A 17,824-nucleotide genomic window follows, 5' to 3' on the forward strand; every position below is an offset into this window, starting at 1 on the left:
TTTAACTGAATTCCATGACTTTCTGTCTGATTTAGTGCTTAGATCAGATAAAGTTATTATAGTGGGAGATTTTAACATTCATGTAGATGTTGAAAATAACAGCCTCAGCACTGCATTTAATTCAATATTAGATTCAATTGGTTTCATTCAAAACATTAATAAACCCACCCACTGTTTCAATCACACCCTTGATTTTGTTCTGACCTATGGCATCGAAATTGAACATCTAATAGTTTTTCCCCCAAATCCTGTTTTGTCAGATCATTCTTTAATAACTTTTGAACTTAAAATGATGGATCATGCAGCGTCTGGAAGAAAATTCCACTACAACAGATGTGTATCCGACAACGCTGTTAATAAATTTAAGAAAATGATTCCATCTTTATTTACATCTATGCCAAGTATAAACATAGTGGAGGGCAGCTGCTTCAATCCCACTCCCTACCAAATTGATCATATTGTTGACAGCGCTGTAACCTCACTGCGTGAAACGCTTGATTCTGTAGCCCCTCTGAAAAAGAAGTTAGTGAATCAGAGAAGACTAGCCCCATGGTATAATTTACATATTCGTACCTTAAAGCAGGCATCACGAAGGCTGGAAAGGAAGTGGCGTTCCACAAACTTAGAGGAAATTTTTCTAGCCTGGAAAAACAGTCTACTAACATATAAAAAATCTCTCCGTAAAGCCAGAACTGCATACTATTCATCACTAATAGAGGAAAATAAGAACAATCCCAGGTTTCTTTTCAGCACTGTAGCCAGGCTGACAAAAAGTCACAGCTCTGTTGAGCCCAGTGTTCCCTTAGCTCTCAGCAGTGATGACTTTATGAGTTTCTTTACAAATAAAATCACAACTATTAGAGATAAAATTCAGCAGATGCTTCCTATACCTGCAATAAATGAATCTTCTACTACAGTAGCTCTTGAATCATCTGTAGGACCTCAGTTATGTTTAGACTGCTTCTCTCCCATAGATCTCTCTGAATTTACATCAGTAGTTGCTTCATCGAAATCATCAATGTGTCTCTTAGACCCCGTCCCGACTAGACTGCTTAAAGGCACCCTGCCATTAATGAACTCATCTTTATTAGACTTAGTAAATTTATCTCTAGTATCAGGCTACGTACCACAGGCCTTTAAGACTGCAGTAATCAAACCTTTACTCAAAAAGCCTAGTCTTGATCCAGGAGTCTTGGCTAATTATAGACCAATATCCAACCTGCCATTTATTTCTAAAATTCTAGAAAAAGCTGTTGCTAAGCAGCTATCAGACCACTTACACAGGAATGAACTATTTGAAGATTTTCAATCAGGATTTAGAGCACATCATAGTACAGAAACAGCACTGTTAAAAGTTACTAATGATCTTCTCTTAGCCTCAGATAATGGACTTGTTTCTATACTTGTCCTCCTAGACCTTAGTGCAGCATTCGACACCATTGACCACAACATCTTATTACAGAGACTTAAGCATGTGATTGGTATCAGAGGAACAGCGTTAAAGTGGTTCCAATCCTATTTATCGGACAGATTCCAGTTTGTTCATGTCCATGATGAACCTTCCACATGAACACAAGTTAGTTATGGAGTTGCACAAGGCTCTGTGCTAGGACCGATTCTGTTCACCCTGTACATGCTTCCTTTAGGATATGTCATTAGGAAGCACTCTATTAATTACATCTGCTATGCAGATGACACTCAGTTATACCTATCTATTAAAGCTGTTAACACAAACCAGTTAACCAGACTTCAAGCCTGTCTAACTGACATCAAGGCCTGGATGACCAGTAACTTTTTACTTTTAAACTCGGAGAAAACAGAAATCATTATATTTGGGCCAAAAAATCTCAGAAATAACTTTTTTAAAATTATAGCTACTCTAGATGGCATAGCCCTGGCCTCTAGCACTACTGTAAAAAACCTTGGAGTTATTTTTGACCAGGACATGTCCTTTAACTCACACATAAAACAAATCTCTAGAACTGCATTCTTTCACCTGCGCAACATTTCCAAAATTAGGAACATCCTGTCTCAAAATGATGCAGAAAAACTAGTCCATGCATTTGTTACCTCAAGGCTAGATTACTGTAACTCATTACTATCTGGATGTCCCAATATCTCCATAAAAAGCCTCCAATTAATCCAGAATACCGCAGCCAGAGTCCTGACAGGAACTAGCAAGAGAGATCATATTTCTTCTATATTGGCTTCTCTTCATTGGCTCCCTGTAAAATATAGAATAGAATTTAATTTTTCAAAAAGCCAGATAATCCCAGGAGAGCCAGGCTAAGTTAGAATGGACCTAAGCTACAGGCCCCTAGTCCCAGCATTGTGGTGTTTTATCTTTTTTTTTTATAATAATAATAATCCATTTTATTTGAAGCGCCTTTAAAAAAACTCAAGGTTGCTTTACAAAACAAAGACAATAAGAAACACTGATAAAACACAATGATAAAACAAGAAAAGAACAGTAAACATAGAGCAGTGCAGTTACAGGTATTATGATATATAACATATATAACAGGTGCGTTTTGAGTCTGGATTTGAACAATGGAAGAGAGTCGATGTTGCGGATGTCTGAAGGTGAGTTCCAGAGTTTGGGAGCAGAGCGACTGAAAGCTCTGCTCCCCATGGTGCTGAGGCGAGGAGAGGGCATGGTGAGGTGGATGGAGGAGGAGGATCTAAGGGAGCGGAAGAAGGTGGTAATGTCTAGGTGGTCAGACAGATAAGGGGGGGCGAGGTTATGGATGGCCTTGAATGTATGGAGGAGGATTTTGAACTCAACTCTGAATTTGACCAGTAGCCAGTGCAGATCTTGTAGGACACATATGGTGAAAAGAGGGAGTTTTGGTGATGATACAAGCAGCTGAGTTCGGGACTAGTTGAAGCTTATGGAGGGATTTATGAGGGAGACCATAGAGGTGATTATTACAATAATCTATAAGGGAGGTAACGTGGCTGTGGACAAGGATAGAGGTGGAATGGACGGTGAGGGAGGGGCAGAGACGATTAATGTTTCTAAGGTGGAAGTATGTAGGTATGTAGACCGAGTTATATTATTGATATGTGACTGAAATGATAATGAGCTATCAAGGATGACACCCAGACTCTTAACGTGAGGGGAGGGGGAAACTGAGGAGCTGTCGATATTGAGGGAAAAGCTGTCAACTTTAGAAAGTGTAGATTTAGTACCAACAAGAAGAATTTCTGTCTTATCACCTGAAAGATATGAGTGAAACCAGTCGAGAGGGGTGTGAGTGATGCCGATGGAAGATAATCTGTTGAGGAGGATGGAGTGAGAAATAGTGTTGAAGGCTGCACTCAGATCAAGGAGAATGAGGATAGTGACTAAAACAGAATCAGCTGCCATGAGGAGGTCGTTTGTGATTTTGATGAGTGCTGTACTGTGACAGGGCTGGAAACCGGACTGGAATTGTTCATTGAGGTTGTTTTGAGTTAAATGGGAGTGGAGTTGGGTGGTGACTATTTTTTCTAGTACTTTGGAAATGAAAGGTAGATTAGAGATGGTTCAGAAGTTATTGTAATTGTATTTAGTGAAATGCTGTGTTTTCTCTTTTCTTGTTGTATTTTCTGAAATGTAGGGGTTTCTTTGTTGTTTTTTTAATTTCTGAAATGTTGCTGCACTCAGGATCACTGTAAACTGCAGATAAAAACAATGATACTAATATGTGTGAGTATGAAAGAACATGTAAGTAACATCTTTTTTGTTCTTGTATAAAAACTCAAAGATGCAGGTGATGAGCCAGAGAGTTGGTGAAAATGGATCCACTGTGAAGAGCCCAAACCAAGATGCAGTAATAGGTCAGATTTTTCTATTCTCTGTTGTTTTGGTTTGTCCTTCATTGCTTACAGTACAGCGACTCCAAATAGTAAATAATGGGCCCCTCTTGAACATGAAATGCTGAACTTAGCTAACTTAATAGCAATGTTAGTTGTGTCCTTTTCGGCATTCAAGCCTTAAGGTTTTATCTGTGCTTACCATTTTTGCAGTTTGCAGACAGAAGTGAAGACCAAATATGACAAATATGTGTAAGTTGAATATGCTATAAGCAGTCAAGCAAACATGCAAAATGCCTTACTTTGTCAGTGTGTGCTTATGCCTCTATGTTTATCACCATGTTTTGTTTTGTTCTGATCACTTTTGTATTTCATGCAGAGTTTGCTCTTTTAATGGAGATATTATACTGTATGCAGGCTTGATCTCTCATCTTCACAGACCCATGCACTGAGAGTTTGCATGCACATTCATCCATAGGGGGGGCTCCCTCCTGTCCAGGTTCAGCAGATGCAGAGAACCCATGACGAATTAGCTTTAACTGTTTTTGTGTGGACCACTCCAATGTCAGAACTCAAGATTGACTGGTTTATGATGTTATATGATGACAATACGGATTAGAGTGGAGTGGAGCAAGGATGGAACTGTGTGCTAATATGGAAACTTAACCCGTCTTTTGCTGTGAAATAAATCTGGGTCAAGTGGCACAGGAATGGATAAGTAATGCTGCTTTTACAAATTTTACTTGTAACATTTCTGCTCCTCACATGGTTCGAGGAGCATCGGGTGGCAGACAGGCCACAACTTTGTTCTGGATTTTTGAAGAACTATTACCTCTAATGTCTCTAAATTTCTTACAGCTAACATCCCCTAATGTTATACTGAGTGTCACCAACTGGTAAAAACACTTATTCAGAGAAATATTTCAGCTATCTCAAAAATGATGGGATGGATTGGCATCAAATTTTGTATAGTCATGGTCTGTCCTAATCATACCAGTGATCCCCTGTCTTTTTCAGCAGTTATCAACAGTTATCAACATTGATGATTCCCACGGAACAAATCGCACATCCCTTTTCAATTATGTAGTGCCATGGATAGATCAAAATTTAAATTTGTCAAATACTGACTTATGATAAAATACCGGCAAAACTGATGTCAGTACTGTCAGCCTCACCTTTACTATGTGTTTAGTGCCACTTAATAATGCTAATAAGGCACCCTAACAGGTTGACCTAAGATAGTAGGATCACATTGTGCATGAAAAGAGCCAAGTGTCTTTAATTAATTTATCGACTTATCAGGACCATTCATTGCCTAGGTAAAACAGGGAGTGGAGATCTAGTTAAAAGAGACAATAACTGGGATGAGTTAGATGGTGAAACTATACAGCAAGTAAACCTTGGGTTGGTCTTTAATTCATTGCAGTCACTTATTAAATTAATAATAGGAGCTTATAAAACTCTCCATGTAGTTCAGGTAGACGACTCGGGACAAACCCTGTGGAAATTTCATTGGCTGCAGGACACCACTGGGAAGGCACTGCAAATATCAAGCATGTTTGATATAGACGGGCGCCTGCCCTCAAGGGTTAATCACCTCATTAAAATTTCAGCACTGCACCAGCTAAGCACACTCATTCAAGACACTACTGAGTGAATTAACTTCGCCTTCAGCTGTGAGCTGACCTGTACTATCCAGACATTAAACTTGATGGACCATCATAGTTGACAATTTGTTTATAATAAAACTTGGCAAACTAAAGTAAGTACAACCAACATCATAATCAAATAACATCTGTGTTTTTACACTGCAGAATGTGCACATGCTCTTCTTGGCTGTGAGATCTTTTTGGCTGTGAGTATGAAGATAGTGGTATTAACGTTATTTGTAAAGTCAGCTCACCTTACAGATCTTTCAAAATTACATTTCCTGCACTATTCTTTGAAAACAAGGCAGAATTCTATATGCAAATAATCTTGCATATAGCCACAATAATGTGATTTTAACCATATTTCCATAAACCAATACCATCACCGCCCTATTAGGCTTATGGAGACTATTAGCCAGATCACAGCAGTAACATATAGTACACATATTAACTCTGTTTGTTGAAAATCTATTTCTATTAAATAAAAAATATAAAAAACATAAAAAAGAAAACAGGAAACATGTAATAATAATAGTAATACTAATAATTTTATTTATAAAGCACCCTCTTACAAAGTATAAAGTGCTATACAAATTTAAAATAAACAGACACACAACAATATAAATAATTTCAGATAACATAAGAAAAGGTACTTCTGTAAAAAGATGATTTCAACAAAGACTTAAAGGCTACCAGGAGACTGCATATTTATGCAAATCAGGTTTGAAATTTAAGAGGTGAACAATTATATTTTTCAGTTCTAAACAAATGTATGCTACTATTAATATGAAGGTACAGTAATTCTCTCCATTACATATATATACTGCACTAGGTCAATCAATTCATAAACACTATTTCTTTTTTAAACCATGATCTAGATATGATTATGATACATGATATAATTATTATTCTCAAAAATGTTCCTTCCTTTTCCATTCAAGTTCCTCCAGTTTGAAAAATGATTTTGGTTAGTGAAACATTACAGGATGCAACCTGTATTAGGCCTCTACTCTCTTTTTCCTGTAAAAGCAAGTTTTTTGTCAGGTCATGACTCACTGATTGAGCTGGCAAACAAAGTGCACTACTAATCAATTTTATAATGCTGGTCAGTTTAGATGTTAAGCAATGCATCCTACTCTTTATTCTGCTAACAAATGTTTTAGTTTTGCGTAATTCAACATGGATTTCCGACATACATCTATATTTTTATCTTTACTCTATCCACTTTTTCACATCCTTTAGCACAGCGTGACTTGTAATGTGACAAATTAGAAAAACTGAATTTATTTGAGCATGCTAGTTTAAAAATGAAATGAGAATAATATGAAGAAAAATGAGCTTGTAGAAACTCATAAGAGGGGTGTAAAGTCTCATGTGTGCACACTTTAATTAATAAAGGGGGAGCAGCTGTTGCCTTGCTCCAGAGGGTGAATACCTACAGGTTCCCGCTACAGGACACATACTAAAACATGAGCCTGCATGACAACAGCTGTCCACATATTGTTAGTGTAAGAGCTATGATCTAATGTTTGATTTGGCATACAAAATGTCAGACCTTTGATTGATTAATAAACCTTTGAAGATTTTTCATCTTTTAAGTATAACATATTACTCATTGACAGTTGATATTTTTATACTGAAAAGAAAACACACAGTTGCTGTGTTTTTGGATTTCATTTCATATGCCATTATGTGCATTTCATATTCAGGGTATGATCAGTGCATGCTAGTAGTCACACTCATTAAACAGCATCTGTAATACAAAGCACTGGTTTAAGTGGACGTGATTTACGTTGGCTGAGTCATTTTCTGTGGCATTTCTAAGGTGTAATTATCAAAAAAAAAAGATCCTGCCTCACACATACATGTTGATTAAGTTGTACTGAACTACCATTTTTCAACTTGGCTTTTAAGAGGAAACCATTACCAAGTTAAAAAGTGAGTAAAAAAGTAAAGCAACTAACAATCTGTTGTGTGTCTGCATTAAATTGAGCAAAATGCAACATTAACATCAGCTGCTTAGAGCTCAAAGACGTAACGATAAAGACAATAGGAGCTAAATACAGATAAAAGATAATAACAAGCAGACATGGGGGAAACAATCATGTGATAGTGCAAAGAAGATTGATTATTATTGGTTGGTGACACTGCCTACATTTGATAATGAAGGCTATGTATATCATTTCTAAAAAGACTTAATTCTCCAGATGCAGCAGGTTTATACAGATGTTTCACTAGTTCAGAGCCATGATACGAGGGATAGGATAAACATTTTTTTAGCACCACTTCAACCATGGTGACCTTGTTGATTCATTCCTGTTGTGTTCCCTTTCTTTCCCTCTACCATGAGCCACTTCAACTGTTCTCCTTGTGCTGCAGGCTCTGGCTGCAAGATGCGAACATTGGATAGTGGAATTGGGACCATCTCCCTTCCTGAATCCTGTTCCTTCTTCTCATCTATCCTGCAACTCCTTCCAAAATCTTCATCAACCCCAGAACAGTCCCTCAGTTCTCCCAGTGTCCCCTGTTCCTCCAGTGAGGATGTGTCTTCTCCCATGTTTCCCCGGTGGAGAATTCCCTCCAACTTTAAGGACAGCCACAATGCAGGGGTGCCAAACTCCCTATCTGACTCCTCCATGACCCATATGCAGTCAGTGCCTTTCCCCACTGCAGCCTTCCTCCAGCCCATCCATCCCCAGTCTGATCCCATTGTGATCTCTTCCAGTGTGTGTGATACCCAGAGCAGGCTACCCAGACCTCCTCAAGGTACAGTACCATCACATAAGATCCAGTAAGAAGCATGACCTCTGACCTACAACAGTTAGGATAACAAAAACAATTTCTACATCATTTGTACAATGGTCAAATTGCACTGTTCCCTCAAAAATACTTAGTGGGTTCCTTCCAGTGTGGCTTGATCAGAAACGTCCATATTCCATATATAACAAGTAGGAGATCATAGTTTGTTGTTACAATGGAACCTTTATCACTGTGCCTACTGTATATGACAGCTTTCATTCAGGAAGACACACTGTAGACATGGTGAAGCTGATCATACAGCATATGCCGAGAGACACACGTTAATAAAAGATGTGTGGGTTGTGCTTTTGGTGGCTTCTATTGAATCATGTTTTGAGAGTGATACCTTAAGAGTTCTCCAGAGAGATAATACTCTGTGTGTGAGTATATTTAATAGCAAGGCACTTAAAGGAGGACTGTCATGGGGAGATAAACAAAAGTACACTCAAAACCACTGGTGTTCAGTTACATTTGTTATGCTACAGTGTATGCAGAGTTTAGCTAATGGTCATACCATAGAAAGTATACACTGAAGGCCTTCTGTCCTAACTAACTAACCCTGCAGCTGACTGAATGCTTTTGTGGTGAAATGCATATTTAAATATTTGTCTCCTGAGGGATGTTTCTCTGGACAAACAGTGAATACTGTTGGCTATCTGAATTTTAAGCAGCCCAAAATGGTCACTTCATATCTGGAAAACTAAAGTGTGGCTTTATTTGCACTGTATTGTAGTTCGATTAGGCAGTCGTCAGAATTATACATTTGTGATCTTTCCAACGTCAACCACTGCTTCTTTAGTGTCACTCAGATCTCCTGCCGCACTGAGTTCAGAGTGATAATCTTGCTCTCTTTGAAGATGTCAGGTGTCAGTCTGTCAGCATCACTCTGTTCTCTTAACTCCACATGTGAGTCGTCTTCTTGACAGCAGGGAGAATTAAGTTTGACTGCTGAGAAAACACCTGAAATGAGTTTCATTGTGTGCTTTTTCTAGACGGAATGGAAGCAAAGAAGTTGACCTACATCAAATCAAAACCTCGAGCCCCACCGAGCCAAAAACAGACGAGACCTCAGCTTGCCAACTGTAAGACACAATGGAACCAATTCATTCAAGTGACAGAGATAGGAAAATTATTAGACAAAAGCCGTGTTATATTCATTGACCAGCATCAACCACAGTGTGTTTTTCACTGTTCATATTTTCAGTCTTTGAAACACAATTTTTTTCTTTCTTGGATAATTTAAAAGACTAAATAAATAATTTATATGCTTATGACCTCTAACACTTTATCAAATCAAAGTGACCCGTCTTACCTACTAAATGACAGATATTTTCTGATTCTGGACAGAAATGAGTCAAAAGGTGTTATTGTTCCATTGAAATAAATGGGTTTCTGTATAAATACCTTGGAGCTCCGCCCTTGGAAAACACAACAAAAACCTCTCATCCTGTTTTTAAATTCAAAACCTTCCAAACTCGGAGATTAAAAGACATTTGTAAACTAAATACAGGGCCACAGTTTCTTCCATCAATTACAAACTAGTGTTATATATATTTTGTTGGTTTCAGTTTTTCACACACAAAGTAAATGCAGAATCAGCTCCCATTATCCTTGCCAGATGTTTAAACTTTCAAAACTTTATAGTTTCAATATAACTTTTTCACATTGTCAAAACCTGACAGTTTGCTGTAAGTTAAACTGTAAAAACTTATTTCCATCTCCACTGAGCAGAAAGCAAGCTTAATGGTGGTAACTAAACACATCATTTGCATCATACAACAGTACTTTAATGCTGACTTTTACAATGGATGTGTGTGTGTGTGAGAGAAAGATCTAAGATTTGCATGTGGGTTTAACTAGGATTTAGTTATTTTATTAATAACTTTTTATTATCACAGTTACAGTTACAGGAATATGGCAGATGGTCTGGGTGGAGCCCTGAAATTTGTCTCATTTTTATCTATCTTCATCTCTCCCCCATTTCCTGTCTGTTTCCCCATGACCCACTGAAAAATAAAGGCTAACAGGCCTGAAAAAATAACTTTTAGAGCTTTAATATAGCCACACAGTGACCTGGGGTCATTTAAGTTAGATAGCCGACTTAAACACACAAGTGATTTATCAATGTGCCAGTAAGGAGATTTTGCGGACATCACTTGCAATCAACCCACAACTCTCTATTTCATTTTGCATTTCAACCACAGCTGCTGCAATAAGGGAAACAGAGAAAATAAAGATAATCATACTAAAATTCATCTCTTCCGCAGGAATTCTGTTCAGTGTGATTATGAAGTACACTGGTCTACAACTTTTGGGGAATTATTAACCTCCAAGATAAAATGTGCTAATTCTTACATATTTTGATTCGATGAATTAGAAAACAGGTGATAAAGGTGCTGGTTGACTAATGATTTCAAGATATATGATGTGTGACGATAAAGATTTATAATTAGCTATATACAGGCGAGTAAAAAGATAATGTTATAATGATTCGTGTGGCACCATTCTCTTTGCAATAATACATTTTGCAGAAAAGTTATGGAGCATAATCACACACCCTGCTCCTAAGTTTGAATTATTTTATTGCAATTTTGACCTGAAGTTGCATCTTGGAAAGTGGAGACAATTAACACTTTCTCCTTTAACACCACTTTCTAAATGTTGCATTCTGTACATCCATTTATGTTGACTTGAGTGTGAGTATAGTATGTTATTTTAAATTTTTTTTGGACACTATTTGTACAGTGCCACATGATCTCACTCTGCCCTGTACCTTCTCTCTTTTCAGAGTTTCTTCAGCTGAATGAGTCAAACTGAAGCAAGCAGTCAGTTGGTTTTATCGCTCTAGCTCACATGGAGGATCCATAAATCCCACAGTTTGGACACTGCCTATGTGTCAGGATGAAGCACATAGAACTGGACAAGTGAGCTTGGCATTGGCATTGCACCTGTGCTCAGTGTAGTGTTGAGATACTGAGTAGCCTTTCAGGTGTTGTGTAGACCCCCCTGGCAATCATTTTGGAGGCCTGGAGCTCAGTGGCATTGCCTGTTAAAAATGCTTCAGTTTCTAAATGTGCAACTCAGCAGCCTCACAAGAGTTGGACACACCAGTCAAAGGTTTGGACACACCTTCTCGCAGTTTGTTGGGAAAATGTGTCAAACTTTTGACAAGCACTGTAATCCCATTATAATATGTTTTCACACATTGCAAAGATTCCTGTACTCAAAGTACAATATTCTTTCTCCCTTTAGCTCCTTGTGGTCTCTCATCAGATCTTAAAAAACCACTGCTATGTCTTTGACTTTACAGATGTACATGAACCAGTCACTTTGTAACTTTGGACGTTATTGCAGGGAGCGTGCAATGGGTTTATCCTGCACTCTGCAGAATTGTACATTAAATCTGCCTGATTTCAGCATTACAAATGACCACTTCACTATAACACTCATTTTAATCTATTTTATGACATTGATTAATGCAGGAGTAAAGATTTAAATAACCTTGCACAAGCACAGCCATTTTACTATCAGACCTTTATAATTGCACCTGCTGTGGTAACTACTGGAGATAAGTGATGCAAATACAAGACCTCTGCTAAAATCCTGCAGAGCAAAGGTTATCAAGATTGTTCATTTACATCATCCAGCCATATGCAAACATTGTAATATATGTCTATGTGACTCTAATTGTACTTCATATCAAAAGAAGATCTACACTAAAATCATTAGGTCACATTTTTTGAGAAAAGCATAACCTCATGATTTCAGGATTACTAACTATGACTTTCTTCCTGAAAATATCTCATGTACAGCACTTACTGCTGATTGCCATTCAGCTCTATACCTGACTGAGAAATGTGACTTTTAAGTGTGCAGTAACTTGTTGGAAACTTTTTTACATTCACGATATTAATATCAACTTGCATGCAACCCCACTCGGGTTTATTTTATTCACAGGAACACACCCTGTGAACTTAATAGCCTAATACTGTATGAAGAGTTTCATCACAAGAAGTGAAAGAAACCAATGTTTGAAACCTAATGTGCACTTTTAAGTATTTATGAATATTACACATGATATGTCACTATGTTTCCAGTAGCCAAAATTTTCTATAGTGAGTCTGACTTTCACCTCAGCAGTTATTATAAATAGGTGTCACATTTTTAAAGTGGTGCACATCTTCTCTTGAAATGAAATTCATATGCGAATTGCATTCTGCATGTTTTACATTTTCCACAGTTATGACATCAAGACAAAGCAGTGAATCTTGCATGTAACCTTAGTTATAATGCACCTAGTAGGCACATAGCGGATATTGTTATGCTAGCTCAGGGAAAATGACATTTATTGTCAGTGATAGATGCTGTGGATTGATATGTACAACCATTTTACTGCAGCCAGTGAGCAGCAAATTTCACTGTAGAAGGTTTAAGGATCTTTACCTGTGTTCTTGTCAGTTCTTGTCTGTAAGGTATCACACCCTGGTTGCTTGGTTTCTCTCAGTGTTGTGTATGATGTGTCTTTTATAGTTATCTTTTTGGTGTTATAAATGCATCCTGACATATTTGACAGTCTTTGAGATGTGTCCCCCTCACACCTTTGTCAGCTCCCTGCTTTCATGGTTAGATATTTGCCAAAATGCACATTGCCAAACATTGCTCTGAGCTAATGTCATATACAGAAGATGAATGCAACAAAATCTACAGATTAGAGTGGTAATAGCCATATTCTTTTCAAACACTAGCAAAAGTTTACATGTGATGTAGAACTATAAAGCACTGTATTGTCGCACAATATTATTAGTCATGTCATGTTACTGTATTTACCTGTTCTTTAAAGCTTTGCTTACTTGCTACATGCACCTGTAAGGTATTATTTGTAAAGTGGCAGTGGTGATGTGATGCCAGTAGCAACATACAGGCTTAAATGAAATCTGTAGGATATGCAGGTAAGACAAGGCATTAATGGATCAGGTTGGCTGTATCAATACGGGTAGAGAGAGCATGTTCTCTGTGGTTTTAAAATGGCTCACATAATGAAGAGCATCACTCTCACAAGAGTATTGTATTTTTCTAACATTTACTCTAATTCTCTGTATTTCTACACGGCACTAAAGAGTGTAATTAACCATTTATTGGGCACATTGTTACTCACTATTACCGTAATTCTCCTTCTTAATGTTTTTAACTTTATTAGCAGTGGTGTTCTTGTGTGCCAGTCACCTTAGCAATGAAAGCTGAGAATTGTATATTACTGATAATCTGTTTTATGTTAAAGAAAGAAAAATAAACTATTTCAATACTTACACTACATATGGTTTGTTGTATTTTCACTGAATTGCTGTAGATGTAAAAAATCTCCAGGTGTCATTTTATGCCAGCAGGAGAGACAGTTTCCCCCCAGTTTGAGTGACTATTCCAGGCTCAAACCCAATCGTTGTTCTTGCCAGTTTGAAAGATGGATGCACTACAGAGGCATGTCTACCTGAACAGTCCAACTTACTTCTCCAGCTCTGTGGCAACAGCAACTGTTATTTTTCCATTACATAAAGTAAATAACTTGAATACCAACCAATATGTCATAGGCACTGGATCAGGGCCCCGCAAACGCCTGCTGTGCAGCCAAAAAGTGTTGTCAAATGAAAACTTTAACAAACAAAGAATACTTCTTTTCTATTTGACTTTCATGTACTTGTGAGTTTCATGAGACACATGCAACACAATGTTAGTAATGTTTGTGTGTGCACGTGTCCTTGGATTCATATAAACAACACTGTCACTTACAAATTCCATTCATATAAGTGAATCTGCATTAGCAAGTTATAGTTAAGGGCCAATGCAGGAGATGATGGGAGGTTAATACAGTGAAGCAAAAAAGGAACGAAGCGGTTGGAGTGTGTTCTTGTCTTTTGGTCAGTGTTGACTTTTTAAGTTGAATATTAAGACCTATTTTTTTTTTATTTTTTATGCTTCAGTATTACATTTGTATTGTATGGATTACACAGACCAGATATGTTAATTAGTGCACTTAAGAGGGACTGATAAAGCCAGGATAATTGATTCCTGCTTCAAGTTTGTATGCCAACCATCTCCTGGCAGGTGTGTGTGAGTATTATCAATCTTTTCATTTAACTTTCAGCGAGAAAGCATTATTTTAACAAAGATAAATGGTTTTGTTTCATATTGTTTAATATCAGTTATACTGAAACTATACTTTGGCTGCCATGTGTAGATATTCAAAAAATACCCATGCGTAAAATGTACAATAAAACATCTGTATTTAATTTAATATTTCAAATGCAAGGTGTGTGCATATAATTCATCTGATATAAGGTTGACATTAAAAAGGCAGGGAAAAGCTCAAATAAAACTCCACTAGTGCAGCCATCTGCTCTGACCTACTATCTGAATTTAAAGCTCTCTTGAACAGTGCTTATGGCAAACCCAGCAGCTACTGGGCACCAGAACAGCACACTGGATTTGGGTGCAGAGTCATGTTACTGTTGGCTGTCCATTTACGCTATTACGGCAGCATGACTTAAGCGCGGAGGTAAGAGTCCAGCTCAAAGGTATTGTGTGCAGCGTGTGCAATTGTGCAAGTCTTTTGATAATTATAAGTTTCTATGGTGTCATTTGCCGTAGAGGGTAAAACTGCTCATTATTCTAAGCAAGCAGAACAAGTCAACCTGTACAGTCATTTTACAGTCTGGAGCAGAAAGGCGTGACTGAACATCTACAGCATAGCCAACAGAATATTTAGTGTTGAAGTTCCATAAATGATTTAACATACAGTGCAAACAGAGCAAAGAAAATAATGTTTTCTTTTTTCTCCAGCCATAATGGAGCTACACAGGCTGTAGGTTAATGTTGAGTATCATTAATTAAACTACACAGTGAGAACATTTTCATTAGCTGCTAATAAACCTGAAGTACAGCATGTCTAAAAGTTGGAATATAAGGTTTTGACAAATTTACCTTCAAAACCAGCCTTTACTGTAGTTAAAATGAATAAAGTAGCTAATCTTTCATGTGTTAAACACAAAAATGGCTCTTTTAGTTCATGTCTTTATCACATAATCCAGTTTGTTGCAGAAATGCAATCTTTGCAGAATTTGCACTGGTGGCAAGAAATCTCAAATTTCTCATTTTCAGTTTATGCTTTTTCAGTTTCTTTCATTAAATTTAACTGTATTATAGTGTTAAGTTGCAGGAGAATGGGTTTATGGGCAGTTGCAGCTGGTTAATTTGTGATGAGCAATTTTTGTTGGAGACACTGTCTGTAATTATGGCACAAATCCTAACTGTCTGATTGCAGGGTTAAGTGGTTTAGTGATGTCTGTGTTTAAAAGCAATTATACATTAGAGTGATTCAGTTGTATAAATTGTATAGGAGTGTTTGTTTTCCGTCATCTATTGTATTTCTCTCCCTTTGCCTCTGTCTACTCCCATTAGCATTTTCAGAGACAAAGTTGTATACACTCAAATCTGTGAGTTTTTGCTGCAGAAAACTGTCCAGTATGTTTGTCTCTCAGTCAGCCACCCTACCACATCTGCAAAGGTCACTTCATTGGGCCCAAATGGAAGTAAATGTGTAGAAATGAAGCAGTGCAAAGCATCCTTTGTGTCAGCAGAGAAACATTTAAATACTGGCCTCAGCTGCAAGCCAAGTAAAAGCCCCTCCCAAAGTATCAAGGTTCCTGTAACCTTGTGCAGTTTGAGCTCTTAGAATTCTTTAAAGCAGCTGACATAATAACTTCCTTGTGATGTATAGTGACTTTATTTAATAACATACAGAAACAGCTCATAATTCACTTCAGGTTGGAGGTTTTGTTCAAAAAGCTTTACTTCTACTTTTAAAATGCTGGACACATTTTTTTTATGCAGAATGAGTTTTTCTGATCTAATGGTCAGTCATCCTTGATTGGTGTTGCTTTTTAAAAAGCTTTATGCATAATGCCTCCCAGTGCGCCATCAGTCATGTTCTGACACTGTTGCTCCGTAGACACCATCCATAGAAACTACAGCTGCTGCACATTTAGCTGATCTCTGCTAAATGCTGTGTTGTGTGTGTATTTTGGTGCTTTATTCTAAAATACTGAGCCATCTTTTAATCAAGTGACTGCCTATTATGGCTTTTACTTTTATACCAGCGAGGTTTTATTATCTGCCTGAACATCATTGTAAAAGGTTCCTTGGTTGCTGTTGTAAATCTTCTCAGTGCCTAAAATGTGATGTAAATGACTGTTAGCTAATTTAAAGTTCCACCAAAGTAGGGATTCATAACATTTAATTGTGTCTTAATGTGTAATTATCCGAGTTAGAGTTAAGCTGATTAGCACAGTAAATCACAAACAACTTCTGCACAGTCCCTTGATGCAGCAACAACACTGATTCATCCATTAATTACAACAGACTGATCACAGCGACTGAATGAAACTGCAGCAGTTTAGACAGAGGACTCAAACAGTCTAAAACCTGCTTCTCCTGACACCTGTAAACAATGACAAAGCATAACACTATTCTCCTTTGCTGCAGATCAGCAGTTTGCCCTCATCTGGGTCTGTTCTGCACTAAAATCCTCTTACTCGTTATACCGCAGTGTGCTGGTAGGTGCAGTGAGGCATATACACTATAAATTAGTTTGGGGTCTGGAAAAAATGGTGTTGCATTCAGCACTAAGGGCCACAGTTGTGAAGTGGTTGTTCAGACAGGTTTCAGCCCTATATGAAATATTAGGCTACACTGCACAGCCCTGAAGAGACTAATCTATCTTTTGAATTTAGGAAAGAGTGTCTAACCAGTTTTTAACCAGCAAGTGTTGCAGACAGTGGTCTTGGCTTAAAGAAAACCCCAGAAAAGTGCCTCATTTCACAGAGCCTCATCACTGGACCTTCTGTGTAATTTTGTTCTGTCACATGCTGAACTGCAGGGCAGTGTCCTCTCTTCTTGCCTTACTTAACATCCTCTACCTGACTTACACTACATTTTACTACCTGTGATGTTTTCTGCAGGCACATGGTGTTTTCATTCTTGCTGTATGCTTTGTTCATTAAAAGTACTCCTTAGAGGTCACATGTCATATGATACAAGTTTGACACTTTGGCACTGCACAGTGACACAGTTTAAAAGAGCTTTAGCTTTGGGGTAACTTTTAAAACGCTGTTTGTACTGATTCAGTGATTCAGTGAAACTCCAGTTTTGTACATTAGATTTGATGGTTTTAATGAACAATCCCACAGCTAGATAGACAGAAAAATAGATCATACACTACTTTATAAGTAAAGTGCAGGTTGGGGACAGGATGCAACCTCCAGTCTCCTGCAAACCAGCCCTTTGCTCCTTCACCACCCCATCCATATTCTTACTTTCCACCGGTCTACATGAAGTAGTTTCTGAACTGACACTATACACTGGTAAATATGGATGTATTACCAAGAACAGGCCGCTTGATTTAAAGAATGTTGCCAGTTCAAGTTTTTACTTTTGCATTGTCAACAAATGTCCTGAAAACACCTAAATCAATAATGAATGATAGTCCATTAGTCTACAATATATTTTATTTCTCTGTGCCCTAGAAC

General features: G+C 37.6%; 1 protein-coding gene across 3 annotated transcripts; it reads left to right on the plus strand.

Annotated features, from left to right (window-relative positions):
• The first annotated feature begins 3,750 nt into the window (after window positions 1–3,750).
• Window positions 3,751–13,043, plus strand: LOC113122897 (nck-associated protein 5-like). Of its 3 annotated transcripts, XM_026294557.1 has the most exons (5): window positions 3,769–3,822; window positions 4,012–4,050; window positions 7,827–8,213; window positions 9,239–9,328; window positions 11,035–13,043. In XM_026294557.1, coding segments are annotated over exons 2-5 (492 nt in total). In that variant the 5' UTR covers window positions 3,769–3,822; window positions 4,012–4,037; the 3' UTR covers window positions 11,037–13,043. The 3 variants fall into 3 exon arrangements, with proteins under 3 accessions (XP_026150341.1, XP_026150343.1, XP_026150342.1); XM_026294556.1 differs by lacking the exon at window positions 4,012–4,050 and having other exon boundaries at window positions 3,751–3,822; XM_026294558.1 differs by lacking the exons at window positions 4,012–4,050; window positions 9,239–9,328 and having other exon boundaries at window positions 3,751–3,822.
• Window positions 13,044–17,824: the final 4,781 nt, after the last annotated feature.

Source organism: Mastacembelus armatus, chromosome 21 (assembly GCF_900324485.2).
Source record: "Mastacembelus armatus chromosome 21, fMasArm1.2, whole genome shotgun sequence".
In the NCBI taxonomy this organism is placed as follows: domain Eukaryota; kingdom Metazoa; phylum Chordata; class Actinopteri; order Synbranchiformes; family Mastacembelidae; genus Mastacembelus; species Mastacembelus armatus.